Source organism: Chaetodon auriga, chromosome 21, assembly GCF_051107435.1.
Source record: "Chaetodon auriga isolate fChaAug3 chromosome 21, fChaAug3.hap1, whole genome shotgun sequence".
NCBI lineage: Eukaryota > Metazoa > Chordata > Actinopteri > Chaetodontiformes > Chaetodontidae > Chaetodon > Chaetodon auriga.
Window position 1 is genome coordinate 17,381,349 of NC_135094.1, and position 16,484 is coordinate 17,397,832.

The 16,484-nt window shown below is 43.6% G+C and overlaps 1 protein-coding gene across 1 annotated transcript in view; it reads right to left on the bottom strand.

The window, feature by feature from the left end:
- Positions 1–13,092: 13,092 nt before the first annotated feature.
- Positions 13,093–16,484, bottom strand: part of zeb1b (zinc finger E-box binding homeobox 1b) — a 46,916-nt gene continuing 43,524 nt past the window's right edge. Inside the window, exons 7-8 of the mRNA XM_076761616.1 lie at positions 15,795–15,975; positions 13,093–15,081 (exon numbers count right to left, since the gene is read on the bottom strand). Of these exons, the coding sequence (XP_076617731.1) occupies positions 14,375–15,081; positions 15,795–15,975 (888 nt within the window). The 3' untranslated portion in view covers positions 13,093–14,374. The remainder of the gene's footprint in view (positions 15,082–15,794; positions 15,976–16,484) is intronic.

The following is a 16,484-nucleotide window of genomic DNA, read 5'->3' on the forward strand; positions in this document are numbered from 1 at the left end:
ACATATTGCACTATTTTTCTATAGACAATGGATTAACTCACTTAACTCTTAACTCAGTTAACACAAGACCACAGAGAATCATCACACAATGCTGCAGTTCCTCTCTGTGTTACAGAGCATCTTAGCACCTTTCGTCCTGTAACTGTAATGTTTTGGTCCACTGTCTACACTCTCACAGACCCTGTTTCCAGCAGCAGCTTTTTTCACTAAAAAACCCCTGAAAATCTACTGTACATTACTGCTCTGCACCAAACTGCAGAGGCTGATGGCAACAGTCAGAGTACATTTACTCAAGTACTGTACAAATTCGAAGTACTTAAACATTTCCATTTTCTTCAGCTTTATGCATCTACTCAACTTACTTTGCAGATGAACATTTTACATGCAAAACATGTGATCCATTTATATAATATGATGCATTACTGAACAGTTTATAAATGCTAATTACATGTTAATGCATCAATAATAATAATCATAATGCAGTGATAAATATCTCCATTGTGCACAATGACTTACTTTCAGTAAACATATGAATGCATGTATACTCACAGCAGACAAAACTAACTAGCTGGTGACCATAGTCCAACATTTAGCAGCTAAAGAACCAAACATTTTTCTGAGTAGTTGGAGGAGACCAAAGCAGAGCTAAACGTGGAGTGAATATAGGACATAGACCCATCAGGTGGACACAAACGCGACTCCACATGAGTGATCATACTGCTCTGAGTCTGCTGAATGTGTAAACAGGAAACTGTTTGCTAACAGGTTCGACCTGATAGGGTGATGGTATATCAAAGTCGTGTTTACAACTTGTCATGCTGCCCCTGAGTAGTCAAAATAATCAATGCAGGTTAACAACTGCTGCAAAAGGCCATTAGAGGCTCTTGGCTGGAATGCTTGGATGTACATAAAGTGAAGTCTGCTCCTTCCAATTGAAGATTTAGTGTCCCAAATCCACACTCTGAATGTGCTTTAATGCACATGTGCGTGCTGCAGCTGATGTACATTCCGGGCAGTAAACAGAGAGACAGCAAGTTTCAACAGTTAATTTTTGTTTTCTGAGACATCCCTGGAGCAAAGTCATCGCTTCCCACAGTTTACATTTTTTTTCCAGCTGTGAGCATTTGCTTTACTTCCTTTGTGCATTATGCTGTGGAACAACACAGTCCATCAACAGCACATTAAAATACCAAGCAAGCTTAGCCTGCATGCTGACATCCTGGAGTGCACCTGAGTTCAGACTGAGCCTTTCAGAACTCTACATCTGTTGACACTTAAAAAATAAATCTTAAGACACACTTAAAAAAAAAAAAAGATGTGCTTTGCCTACAAATATTTAATATTGTCTTTTATTTGAACTTGATCCTATTTTCTAGTACTTTTCCTTGTCATATAATAAATGTTTATCATTATTTGCTTTTATGCAGAGCTTTTTGTGGGACATTGTGGTGAATGCTAACTCCTGTCTCTGTTCAAGGATGGTCATTGACTTTTCTGAACTTTTGGTTTTGTTTGCACTTGTAGAAATCTTCGACATTTGGATGATTATTTTGTTTCAGATCATGCATTTTTATCTGCACTCAACGGCGATGAAACACATCAGGAAGTTCAGCAAAGACGAGCTCGTAACATTCTGTACATGCAGTCTGGTCTGCAGCTCCGTCTCCGTCCATCTTTCTCCCTGCTGTGCCTCTCCTCTCCCACTAGGGTGTAGTGAAGAACACGGATTCATCCTCCTCTTCTCCGCGACCCAGATGCATACCTGCTCCAGGCTGCGCTGTTTATTCTCCTTGGATTAACTTCCCCAAACGTCCACCCTCCTCCTCCTCCTCATCTTCCTCCTCCTCTCCCACCTCCACACAGGGAAGGAAAAACAACTAGAGACACTTGGCTCTTCAGCACATGGCAAATCTGCTCTGACTGAGCTTGTAAACACACAAACACACAAGCACACACACACAGACACACACACACACAGACTCACAAAATCAAGCTTTTGCCACTGTTCCTCTCCGGCCCCCTCTGCATTAGCATGGAAGTCATCCATATTGATGCTAGGTGATTCATGTGCTGCCAGCCTCTTTGTTTTATCTTTTTTTTTCCTGCCTCCTTGCCCTCTTTACCCAGGCAAAGCTTTCTGGGGATCAGGGGGGTGATTAAGGCGAGGAGAGATGGAGGAGTGGTCGACCGAGGACCCCAGGGTGGTGGGGGTGGAGGCGGGCAGGTTTGTAGCCTCGGTCCCCCTGGTGATGAGGTGGAGCCTAATTGATTTGTCAATGTGGAGCCATCTGGCACAGAGAGATGGGGCTCCAACCTGTTCTCCTTCCTGAGGTGGGAGGTGGGGGCATCAGGAGAGGCGGGTTGGATTACACAAATGACACACACACACTTTGGGATTTAATATCATCTCCTGTTTTTCTCACTCACTCACTCACTCACCTTCGCTGAGGACAAAGTGTGTCTTCCTCTGTGTCTTTTTCTAGATCATCTACACTAATCCAGTGTACTGGTTGTGTCCTCCTTTGCCCACGGTGCCCCCCAGCACACACCCAGTGAATGATGACGGGGACAGAAGGCATGACGGTGCCCCGAGGGGTGGGCCCCCAGCTAAAAAGGAAACAGACACATCTCTTAGCCCTCACGCAGGGGCCCGGGTGGGGATCAAAAGGTCGGGGTTGCTGATGGACGCTGGCGCAGAAGCGTGGCCTCTGGTGTCTTAATGAAAAGAGCTTGAGGAAATGGGGACAGACAGAGACAGACGGAGAGAATGGATGCTGCCTGCACTGATTAGGATCCCTCCCCATCATCCCGCCTCACCCACCCACCCACCCTCCTTTTCCCTTCATTTCCCCCTATCGCCCTTCCTCTGACTCGGAGCCTCATTTCTCGGGTCATTTTAGAGGTTATGATAAGAATAGCAAATGGGTGCGTCTCCATGATCGATACTTTGGCGAATGAGAGGAATTAGCTTTCATTTCTGTCATTTCAGTGTATTTTCAACGCAGACATCACTGTCAGAATCAGTGTAAGCTGCTGTCAGTGACACAGACGGAACATATCTCCACTGATATGTGAAAACCTCCTAAATGAAATGTTGGCACTTTTGGCTTCATTTGAAGGAACGGGGGGGTGAGATGAGCCACTTTGGCATCCCCGGGGCAAGGTGACGATGTCTCCAAGTAAGATTTGTACATGTATTTCAGGATGTCGCGCATCACCGGAAATCTTCAGATTATTTCTAAAATAAACACTTTCAAGTTGCCCAGGATGAGGGGGAGTGTAGCTGAAGCAGAAATTGCCTTGAAAACACTGACATACAACTTCAAACTGAAAGGGTAGTGGCACCTCAGCTTGATGTGCTACGTTGGAAATACACAGTCTGACTATTTCATTCTTTAATGCGTCCTCATAGACCACCTGCCAAAGGGGCTTCTTCTCTCCTTTCTGAAGTTGGTGGTTCTTTAAAGCTGCACTGATCAATATTTTGATATGAACAATGCCTCAAATGAGTGTGTAATGTGAAAGGTGTGTGTCGTAGCAATGAGCCCACTGAACGCTATTACCCACCAACTCTGCAGGCAACCCCAGCTCTACGGAGCAGAGGTTCGGTCAGACTCATCGCTCTCATCAACCTCACGTACAGGCTGTAGGCAGCTATTTTCAGCCAGAAAGCAGCACCAGCCAGCAGACACACAGTTAGCAACTAGCTGGTGAACACAGTGGAGCAGCTAAAGAGCTATTTCTATCAAGATGAGGCGGAGACCAACGCAAAGCGAGAAGGAAGGAGAGTGAATGTTAGGCTTAGATTCATCAGGTAGTTAGAAACATGTCTCCAAATGAATGCTACCGTTGATCTGTATTTACTGGACGTGTACACAGGCAATATGATTTTATAACCTGTTAGCAACATCAGCTTGGCAAATCAACTTTTTTAGCTTGTTATGCAGCACTGCCACCATGTGGCTAAGTAACTTATCATGACAATTTATTAAACATGTGAACTTAAATTGGTTTATCTCATGAGGTATCCTCTTACAGCTGTCTGTTACTTTGCTATTGAACTGACCCACCATCATAATAAATGGCACTGTTATTCCCAAATTCATTTCCAGATTGTTGTGCCGGCATACTGTAAGACAGCGAGTCAGCGAGTTAGCATGTATATGAGAGTCTTTGCAGGATAAAAATGTGGACCAGCAACAAAATAAAGTAGTCAGTTTCAATCAACTGTAACGCTTACTGCTCCTATAAAGTAGAATCATAAAAACAATCATCATTATCACTCATAGGGGTGAGCTGCTCCAGGCCTCGTACCATGTTTAATAAGACCATCCAGCAATTCAATGCAAAATTCATTCGAACAGCTTTCTCTCATTCTGCATCTGTTCATGCTGAAACACAACACAAACACAAAACACAACACGAAATACACGACGCCCTTGAAATTAAGAAAATGTGGAGCGAAAAAACAGCTTGCTTAAATTACCCCTCATAACTTGTGCTCCTCTGTGTCACCGTGGGAATACAGTGAAGGACAAACAAACAACTATTGTTTACAAGAGGTGGCTCAAATCACCACTTTTCTCTATGTGGTTCATCTATTGTATGAGAAAATTCTCCCATCTTTTAGCGGGACTGAGAAAACGCTTAAAAATACATCATCATCAAGCCAAAATCCCACTGTGGCTCTTAGTTTCTGACTTCTTTTTTTGTGTGTGTGTTGCAAGGTATTCACGCAAAAGCGATGATACGAAATGATCACAAACATTCTTTGTTTCTGTCTCTAATTAGCAAACAGAGACTGCTTTCATTATTTGCATGTTTTTGTTTTTTTTTTACACTGTTATGTATAAAGCTCTGGAGCCTCCGGAGCTGGTGTTTTAGACACAACAGCAGCTCAGCCAGAGCTGTGAGTTTCTGCTGTTAACAGAGGGGAGGAAGACCAAAACTGTTGATAATCGCTGGATTTGAAACAACAGGTGCCGTCCAAGCCTCTCGGCCCGATTAGCTGGAGGAGAGGCAGGAAAGCCACATATTTGAGGGTGAAATGAGTGTGAGGAGGAGGAGGAGGAGGAGGGGAGCGAGAAAGTACAGAGAGGTAAATGCAGGACAAAAGCTCAGCTCATGGTGGAAAGTGGTGGATGACCAAGGTTGCCAAAGCGCGGTCCATCCCCTCTTTTAATCTCTGCTCACGTGAAACGCGCACACACACACCGACGTCTCCCAGAGGAGTCAGACAAAGGCCAAGGTTAAAGGTCATCTCTATGGAGGAGCGTACACCTGGGGAGGAACCAAAGGTTTCAGCACAGGGGGACGGAGGCAGTGGACACATTCCTAATATGGATGACGAGGGGGGCTGCAAAAAAAAAAAAAAAAATTAAAAAAAAAAAATACATAGCAAAGACGTGCAGACAGAAAAGCTCTGAGTGGTGAGGCGACCTGAACGTGAGAGGGCTGAGAGCTGGTTTATCTGAGTTCAGCTGTTGGGTGCTGAGTGACTCACAGCCCTCCTCCACATCTGGATGTTTGCTCCACGGCTTTTCTCAGCTCCTACTGGTCAGCAGAACACTTCTGTCTACAGACGCAGGGCCGCAGCAGCGGTTTTGGAAAAACTGAGGTCAGAAACCACCCGACACTTTAAGGAGACAGGAAAATTCACTCAGCTGTTCTATTGTAGTTTAATAGTTTTTTATTTAAAACCGGCTACATGTTGAGTTTCTGCACCATCATCTAAAGACTGTATGTGTTTATTTAATATCACCATAATTCACTTCCTATTGGTAATTTCTTTCACTTAGGCCTTGTCAAAGCTTGCTGTAACTCTAGGTGAATTTTAGCTTTTTTGCAAAAAGAAAAGAAAAAAAATCCCTAAAAATGGTGAAAAAATAAAAGTGAGTGGTGATGTTCTGGAACTGTTGTGTAATTAAGGCAGAGAGGTTAACAAAAAAGAGAACAAAGCTGCCTCCTACAGGGTTCACTTCAGGGCTGGAGCTGCTGCACAATCTACCTTTATTCACTGTCAAATCTCATGCTATTTCCCAAACAATTATCCCTTTACCAATAACTTAATCCCTGAATACGCTGCTTCCAGCAAAGCTTCATAGCAACGAGGACGCAATACTGGGACTGAGTGTGATTATGTGCTGCAAGACAAACACATAGCCAGAAATATGGTGAGACCATCGTGATTAGCACGGGCACACAGCTGTGCAAAACAGGCTTGAACTGCCTCTTTAAATAAATTAAAAAGCAGCTGATTTATTGAGGGTTCACTTTCTGATTTCAGACGAGCTTTGTCTGACCAACTTTCTCCAAACCAAAAATCGGAAATTCAGCTGCATGGTCACTGGCATTTGTTTAGTGCTCAGGGGACCATGAATGTCATGAATTTCATGGCGATTCATTCATTATTTGTCAAGGTTTTCGACCAACCAGCTGAATGTATATACAGAAGACCACACGTCTTACCGGAGCTTCAGAATGTCTCTCTGGTTTATGAGAATTTCGGTGGTGTATATGTCTCTGTGGTTGACCATAGAAACTTGCAAAGGAGCCAATGTGCACTCCTCACTGTGCCGTTTGTGGCCCCGTGCATCAAGCTGATTGGTTTATCCGTTTTCAGTTCAGCAGATTGTTCAGATCACATTTGCTGTCATACCTGAAGTCCTATAAATAGAAATGCAAACAGCCGCACAGTCACCCCAGAACAACACCTCTGCACGCTCACACTGTGAGTCGAGTCTGATGGTGTTGACTTAGAGGGGACTCTTCATGGGAGAGATTATTTCAGTGACGTCCTTGATGCTGGGCAATTGTTGCTGTCTTCAGCTGTTGAGGTCGTTCAGTTCTTCACTTCCAAACAAAAGGCTGCTGCTGGATTTCCAGTGTGCTGGAGCATATTTTTTAAGATAGGCCTTCCTGAATCTCAGTGTTTCAATATCCATTTTTCAAAACATGAACAGAGAGTTATCCTCCGAGCCAACAGCTGAGCAGGAGGAGGAGGAGGAAGAGGATGTCTGTTAGATAGAATGGCGATAATGAAAAGAAGAAGTGAAGCTGTTTTCTTCTTCTCTTTTCTTCATCAGAAACACATGAGAAAGTCTCAGATGAGGACTGAGCTCAACGTCACGAGCAGCAGCGGCATCATCTCCTCTGTAGTGAGCGGGAATGAGAGCAGCCAGGAGGAGAGAAGCAGAATATGTAGTTTGGTCACAGCAGAGAGGACGTTTGTCTCGTTCGCTTCAACAGACGTCGCTAAGCGAGCGACACGCCGGCGCTCAGATGTAGTCCTTGTAGCACACGGGCCCTGTGAGGACAAAAAGGTGAACATTTAGGGGAGTGTAAAGAGATGTCACACCTTTTTATGAGCTTATCCACTGACCTCCAGCAGCCAATCAGGTGGCAACTTTGGAGGCAGCACTTGAAGGTCCAGGCTTCTCTAAGGAGGCCGGGACAATGGGATTACACAGCGCGTGCACACACACACACACACATGCAGGACACAGGACAGAGGAGTAATGGATATTTGTGTGTGTGTGTGTGTTCATGCATGCTTTCCTGTGTGTGTGGGAGGACCAAAGCATTCAAGAGTGGGTAGTTGGGTGGAGGTGTGTTACTTACAGCATAGTGCAGTGTGTGTATGTTTGTGTGCAGGCAGGTGGGTGGTAGCTTTTCAAAGAGCAGACCATTTAATTGAATTCTCTGCAGCTCCTTGTTATTCTAGTCATGACTGAGAACTGCTCCATGTTGTCCCAGCAGTGTGGGAGGGCCGGCCGTACCTGCAAACACTGGCTGGTTTGCGCTGTGTGTGTGTGTGTGTGTGTGTGTGTGTGTTTGTGTGGAAGCAGAGGTTGTGAGGTGATTGTGGTTGCGCTGGTGTTTTTCTAGCGCAACTCGAGTCCCGATGTGGTAACGAGGAGGGGAAGTGGTGAAAGTCAGCCCTGAACCTCACCCTGAAAAGAAAGCATGAAAGTGCCTGAGCATTAATGCTAAATATACGCGAGTGTGTGTGTGTGTGTGTGTGTGTGTGTGTGTGTGTGTGTGTGTGTGTGTGCGTGTGTTTGTGTGTGATGGAGGGAGAAAGTGAGAGAGAGTTTGCACGTAAAGGCATCAAGTCATTGTCCTTATTACAAAGCAAAACCAAACTGCACAAAGGGGGACAAAATAACACAGTTACTAACACATTCACTTCAGCAATGGAGAAGATACGCTGTCTAATAAAATGAATAGAGTCTCTAAGCAATTACAAGCTTAAACGATGATGCATAAATTTCATTTATAGATAGATTTCACCAGGGCTTATCTCTGAGAAACACTGTAATAGGATTCAGCTGCAAGGCAAGAGAAGAAAGATGTGTGCACAGGGCTTTGTGTGTGTGTGTGTGTCTCTCTCTCTCTGTGTGTATATGTGCTTGGGAGAAGTGAAGCTTCATGTGTGATTGAAGTGATTGGTAAAAGGTGACCAGGATTCAGGATAATGACTCCCTGCAAAACAAGGACACCTAAAACCTTAGTGGATCTCAACATGGTTAACGATTGGTTTCATATTACTGTGGCTGAAGGGTAATTCTCCGGGGAGATGTTTAAGGTACGAGCTAAATACAGCGCAATGACAATCCAATCAACCCTTTGGTGCACACACACACTAAAAACACACAGACAAGGATGTTCTCACTGACCTCCTCCGCTGCTGACCCTGGAGTCCTTTGACCACTGCAGTTGGACACACACTTGTGTTTTGTACATGCGTGCATCTGTTGCAGATCAATTCTTAAAATCAAAGGAAGCAGGAAGACTAAGGGCAAAGAGTCGCCTTTCAAAACTTTCAGAGTTTATAAAAAATCCTTTTTTTGCTCAACATCTCTTTTGAGGATTGCCTAACAATGTGATGTTAAGCTTGTTTTGTTAGATCAGACTTTGTTTCATGACATAAAAAAGCATAAAATAACATCAAACTTAATATAACTTCTTTTGTTAAATCATGCCATGCTTTTAAATATTATGTTAGGCTTTTATTGCATAATATGCACACATGCTGCATTATGTAATGCTTTTTAAAGTTATTCTTTGTTGAATAGAACATAAACATAATATAATATGTTATGCCATGCATTCTTATGTTTCCTGTTATGTGGTGGTACATTATGTTTTATGATCTTAGGCTCTATGCTTTGTTATCTCATGCTATGCATTATATTCATGCCCACATATCAAAGGAACTCGTGCATATGCTGTGTGCTAGAGCTGCGGACGCTTCATTGATCAATAATCGAATCAATAAGAAATCAAATCAATAAGAAAGCCACTGATTGTTGAGAATAACCGCTTCATTCCAGCCTTGATTAAAAACCACTGATAAGCTGCATTTCTTATTATATATAAGTCATGCCATCCACTCTAATATTCTAATATTCAAACACCCGTAAAACAGATTTCGCTGCATGATGATTTAGTTATAAAATGTGTGTGGAGTTTCTTTTTTGATTGTGACTGTAATTGTTCTCTTGGCACCGTAGAGACCGGCACTATGCTTCAGATGCTTTCCTCTATGGTTATATACTGTAGGTAAATAAATTGATTTTCAGTTATGTATGAGCCTGCGCTGACCGCTGTGTTAAAAATGGAGCTCTGAAACGGCAATTTGTCACGTGAGGTGGCATATTAACCTGCCCCTTTACACATATACACACAGCTACACACACACGCACAGACACATAATGTATCTATGTACATTCTACTATTTAGTGGTTGAGTAAATGAACATGATATTTAAGTGACTGCTATTTCCTGAGCGCAGGCTTTTCTTTCCTCCTCCTCCTCCTGGCTTTTCTCTAAATTTCCCCGGGGAGCTTCAGCCCCCTGGGTTTGGCTCGGTGTCAGAGTCCCGGCAGCCATGATACTTCATCAGGGTTTTGCACCATTATTGGCAAGAGCACTCCATATCCTCTTAGCAGTTATAGCTTTTCAATTTTCCTTTGAAATGCTGAGCCCAGCAGAACATATGGCAATATCTTGGCTTTAAGTCCTGGATTGCGCTGAAAGCCTGTAAAACAGGCCGGCATCCTCAACATGCAGCCACAGGCTACACACTCTTTGACCTTTCTGGAGTTTCAGAGCGGTGCCTCGTCGCTGCTGTGACCACTGCTAAAGACATTTATAATAGGGACAATTACAAGATGCTGTTGGAGCAGTTTGACACAGTAATGTTATGGCGCGAGCTGTCCTATAAAGCATTATTCCACCACCAACCCCCCTCTTCCAAGTGTCTCTGGGGGCCCTCTCAGCATGATGGCAGGGTCAAACCTTCTCTGTCACACAGTCCCCCATCACACACGTATAAACACACTCCCCTGCAACCTCAGGTAGTTACAGTTGTACGATAGACTGCTCCTGCTCCATCCGCAGACTAAGAGAGGCAGACGCAGGCTGAATTATTGCTTTTCCCTTAAAACAAAGACACCATATCAGCAGCACCTTCTTGAGACTTAAGGACTTTCCTGAAACTGCCCCCCCCTAAAAACCCTCCTTTGGAAGCAGAATGAGTCTGTGCTTCTGGGAAGACACAAACCATGAGAGAGACAGAGGGAGAGAACTATCAAATATGTTCAGCAGCTTTTGTATCATTTTCAGCTCCTCAACAGACTATGGATTTTTAGTCCATTCCATTACTAATTCATGCTGGTGGAGGGGCTGGGGGTGAGGGGGGGCAGTCGACCCTCCTGGAAACCCAATCTGGATCAATAGGGTTGACCTTGGGCTGGGCTGCTAGGCAGAGGTGGGTGGTTTGGGGGGGGGGGGGGGGGTCTGACTGATCACTGAGGGGTGTGTTCACCTCCTTTATTCATATATTCAAATACTGGAGTTTAGTTTAAAAGAGAAACTTGACAGTATTTGCTTTCTTAATGAGTGTTAGATGACAAGATTGATGCACCTCTCCTGCTAAATAAGAAGCTGGCAGCTGATTGGCTGAGCTTACCAGGAAATGCTTGACCACTAGTTTAGTTAACCAGCTGCCTGGCTCTGATCATGGGGAGGTTTATGCACCAGACCAGGCCAGACCAGTTTCTTGGCCAGGCGCAGTCACTTGCTGGAGGCCCTCCAGTCTTTATGCTAAGCTAACTGGCTGCTGGCTGTAGCTTCATATTTAACATACTATTGATCTATGAGCAAAAAAAAAAAGCACTTTTCCCAAAATGTCAAACGATTTCTTTAAGCCTTCTATATTTCATCAGTGTTTGGGGCCTCACAGACTGCATTACTGCATAAACCTCTGCGAAATCAAACAAAGCCTTCTTTATTTTTTTTAACTTTGACCTTATTTTACTTTTTTACTTTTTTTTTATTTTTTAAACGAAGCCAAGTTTAGAAAATGATTCTCTCTCATCTTTCCCATAAAGTGGGGTTGCAAATTTGGTGACAGTCATACAGAAATGAGCATACAGCAGTTATTAGACCAAACATACTGTTTGTATGTTTGATATGTTATAAGAGATATGCATGAACAAATATATATTCAGGTCATCAAAAAATCATTCACAAAGACATCTACACTATCTTGCATAGTGACATTATGATGAAGTTGTAGAGCCTGCAGAGGTCTAACTACCTGTTAGACTCCATATGAGTGTTCATTGTATTTACCCATCTTTTACAGCTGGAGAAAAACTCCTGAAATGAGGCTGGTGAAACGATGTGTGGGACACAGCACATTCAGGTTAAATATTTCAGTTCCGTTCTGAATCTTTTTTCCTCTCCTTTGACGCTTTTGAGGCAGCTCCTCACGGGATAATATTTACTTGAACATTACGGTGTGAGCGAAGCATATTATTGTGTGATTTTAAAACTCTCAATAACAATATCATGACAAACCCAGCAGCTTGTAATTGATGTAGTTTATTGTGAGATGGGGAGTCATAAAAAAATGAACAAAAAAAAAAAAAAAAAAAAGAGAGAGAACAAACAAAAAACAATCACTATAAAAAAGATGAGGGTGTTAAAGGGGAGGGGCATATAAAAGTAGGCATGGTCTTGACACTGACATATAAAGTAACAAATTGGCACAAATAAAAACATAAGAACATACGTCAATATTATTTTGGCTTGGCAAAAAGGACAGGTTGTGTGGTTAAGGACAATCCTTCAACAAAACGGCACACACTCATGCTATTAGACATACTATTAGTTTTCAAAAGTTCAGTAGCTTCATATTAGAGAGGGGAAAGAAAACTAAACTAACATGAGAATGGATGCAGAGAGGTCACAGGTTCCAATTTTCAGGCTTGCAGGGTGCGAGTTTCTTTTTTTTTCCCAAGGAAAAACCTCATTTTGTTTGTTCGAAAAACATACTTCAGTATGCTGGAGTCTCATTTTTCCAGGCTTGTAGTTATTTGCCTTTGAATCTTTTTTTTCCATACTAAAATATATTATCGTATTAATACAAACTACAGTATTGTACACTACATAGTGTAATAAATAACCATAAAGAAATATAAAAAATAAGACACATAAATATAAAAGTTCTCTATGACTAAACAGACATACCCATCTCCTTGGGGGTGGGGATAATACTGCCATTACTGAAAACATACAGTACACACACTGAAACAGAACATACAACCAACATAAGAGACAAAAAAAAATAATAATAATACTGACAGGTAAAAACATCATTGAATTAAACTCCTGGGATTCATATTTGCCTACATTTTGTTACCTGAAGAGACATCTGAGCGTTTCATGGTGTGTTAAACAAGTGCACTGAATAAGCTTTGAAAAGGCAGGACACAGTTAACAATTAGAAATCATACTTCATCATCATCCATTAGAAAACATGTGCATTGTAGTTCTTTTAGCCGCTCAGATTAGAAATAAAAGCAATTTATCTAAAATCTATGATACATGATTACGTGGTAGGCTAACTCTGCTCTCTCAGGTGTGGTGGCGAGCCAAAGTCAACAGTATTCCGGCTTAATTGGTTTATCTGGGACCCGGCAATACCTGATCATAGCTGCTAAGCTTCACCAGCAATATTCAATGGCACTTTTGATATGCATGTTTCTATTGTTTTAGTTGGATTTTTTTTTTTTTTTTTTTGCATATGGCTCGGAGTGGGGGGTAGGTATAGGGAGGGTCAGACAGTTTTCTACATCCCCTTTCTGCTCGCTCTGAACATTTAAAGCAACAGTTCAACATTTCGGGAAAATGCACTTTATTTGCTTTCTCGCTGGGAGTTAGACGGAAGGTTGATACCGCTCTCACACCTGTCCGGTGAATGTGAAGCTGCAGCCAGGAGGTGGTTAGCTGAGTTTAGCATAAATACTACAGGAGGAAACGGCTAGCCTGGCACGGTGTGGAAGTCAGAAATAGTCTGGCATGCATTACTGCCACCTTCTGCACTGCAGTGTGGAGCAGCAGGTGAGCAGGAAATAACTGTTAGCTTTAGCAGCTTTGGATTCAACAGCTGTTTCCCCCTGTCTGTCCTTCATTCATGCTATGCTAAGCTAAGCTGAGCAGCTGCTGGCTGTACATCTAACATATGGGAGTGGTACCAACCCTCTCATCTGACTCTCACCAATAAAAGAAATGAAATTTCCCAGAATGTCAAACTATTCTTATGAAACACTGATTTGTAAAGAAACTTGGACACTGATGTGTCTAAAAGCAAATAATGACCGAAGAGACCCGTCTGCTCTCCGTTGTTCTTCTTCTTCTTAAGGCTCACAATCCAATCAAAAGAACACCAAAAAGACATGTTATGCTAACATCTGCTAGCGTGATGGCGTGGTACATCTAGTGCGGTAATACTGAAGGGTAGACAACACAACTCAACTGTTCAATCCATAGGTAAACCAAGCCACTTGTAGTGCACAGGATTTTTCTTATTTTCCTTCCAACTTAATAAAATACTGACTTTTTTTTTGTTCATTGGCAATAAAAAGGTATAGAAATATCTCCCAACTGTACAGCTTTTAAAGGTTAAAATATGAGTGATAAAATTAGTAACACTGATAAAAAGAAATGACCCAAGGTGTTTTAGTAATAAAACATTATCTAAAACGTGTCGGCTCTAGCTTCCAAAGTCTGTATAATGCATTTCCTTCGTTTGTTAAAATTTGTGTTTGTCTTCATCGTTTTCTTTACAAATGGGTTTTTCTAACAGTGAGAAATCGTTCTCCTGTGGAAAAGTCACGAGTATTTTTTTTCAGGCACACCTGGATTTCTACACAGTAGTGAACTGAAACGAACTGTCAGAGTGACCAGACATCACCTCCTGTGTTCTTCCTCTGCCGGGCGAGAGGAGGAATCTGATTGTGTCTCATGGAGGAGTCTGATTCCTCTTTTAGTCAATATCTCCTTTCTCCTGCGGCGTCTGGTTCTAGTCTTCAGAAACAGCGTTCCTGTTTGTTTCGCCTCCGCTCTCTTCTGTGGCCTCCCCCTCTGCTTTCCCCTCTTCCGTCACCCCTTCTTCTGTATCCATCGCCTCCTCTTCCTCCATCTTGACGTCCTCCTCTTCCTGAATGCTCCTGAGCTCCTCCTCCTGCCTTGTGTCAGCTTCCTCTTCTTCCTCCTTCATGTCTATCTCTGTCTTCTCCTCTTCTCCTCCCTCCACCAGTACTCGCTCTATCTCCTCCTCATTCCTCTCTTCCTCCTCCTCCTCCTCATCCCCTCCTTCATCACCTATCTGCACCACCTGGATGTCATCCATGTCCACTACACCTTCCTCCTCCTCCTCCTCCTCCTCACTCTCCTCATCCTCTCTGGTGCTGCTCCCTCGCTCGTCCGAGTCTAGCTGGGAGGGGGCCAGGTGCCGCCCCTGCACCCGGGCCAGGGCCTCCATCTCGGCCTGGGCCTCGCCGTCCTCCTCGGGGCTCTCCCGGCCTCCGCCTTGGCTCTGCGTCTCCTTCTTGCAGTAGGAGTAGCGGTGGTTCATGTGCTGCGAGTAGGAGCCCGAGTGGGAGAAGCGCTTGCCGCACTTGTCGCACTGGTACGGCTTCTCCCCCGAGTGGAGCCTCATGTGTTCGATCAAGTGGTGTTTGTGTTTGAAGGCCTTGCTGCAGATGCCGCACTCGTGAGGTCGCTTCCCTGCAGAGAAAGAGAAAATAAGTATGCATCAACATCTCTGTTTAAGAAAAATGAAAATGCTGTTGAGTAAAAAAAGCACAGACACGGGGGGGAAAACAATAAACACCGCGGTGCAATCGCAGTGAATCCCCCCACAAGGTTGAGAGGCCCATAACAGTATCTGTCATCAATGTATCCAAGGAGAACATTTCAAAACAATACAACAAAATCACAACAATCGTGCTCGAAAAACCTTCAAGGAAACTTTATCCAGGCAGGGAACGGCGAGTTTCACCTAGGATGAGGTCATTTGGAGCTGAAAACTGTGGTTGAAAGCCAGGTATCAGAGCAATAAAGAAAAAAAAAAAACAAAAAAAAAACCCGTCTCTGAGAGCGCTGACCTGCACTTGGCCACAGAATCATCATCTCGGAGCGATCCAAATCACTACCAGAGCTCGCTTCTTGCAACATTTGGTGCTTCACATGAGAAGCTGGCAGTGCAGAGGTGGGGAGTTGGCGGAAAGAAATTCTCAGACCTCTTCTGTGCGTGTTGAGTAATACCTGCTGGAATGGGGGTGTCCACCCTTCTTTACGCTGTAGCTCAAAATCCCCGTTCGCTCGCACTCTGACTCATCTTTCCCAGGACCCAACAGTGAGTGGTGGTGAGACAAGTTCCGGTAGTTTTGTTTTTTGTTGGCTGTGTTTGTGTGTAGGCCTGGGAACTTTGTATTTACCTGTGTGTTCGTATTTGTGTCTCAGCAGCGAGCTGCTCTTCTGGAAGATCTTGTCGCACAGGTCGCAGGCGTACATGCCGCTGTCCGTCTTCTTCATCTTCTTCCTCTGAGGGCCCGAGTCGGAGTCGTTCTGCTCCTCCACGGTGGACACGCCCTCTGAGCCCGTGTCCTGCTTCTCCTCCTGGAGAATATGACAAATCACAGACGTGTCGGTGGGAATTTCAAAGTGTGGTTTTTCCTGTGTGTTCTACAGCAAAGAGACAATTACTCAGAACAAGTTAACAACTTGTGTGTGTGCACTACAGGAAATGACACTGTGTCATATCCTACTCATAGCTGTCTCTGGAGGTGAAGTTAACATCACTCTGACTTTTCAGGTTATGAGAGAGCAAAAAAACCGTCCAACCAATCTTTGCCTTGGCCCAAAGCACAACCACAGTGTTCTCATGAGCACACCTACAGTTGTTTCCTGTCCCTGGGCTGCTAAAACTCATCCACTGATGCACTGAAAGATGTTGTGAGGCAATATTAAAGATATATACACGGGGCTCTTTTTTACAAGGCAGGTCTATGCCAATCCACTTAACACGAAAGTATAATACAACAACAATAAATCAATGAGGCAGGCAGAGGTGTGCCGTTTAAACAGATTCCCGCAGATCAATAGGGGCTCTGCAGTAAAGTGCAGCA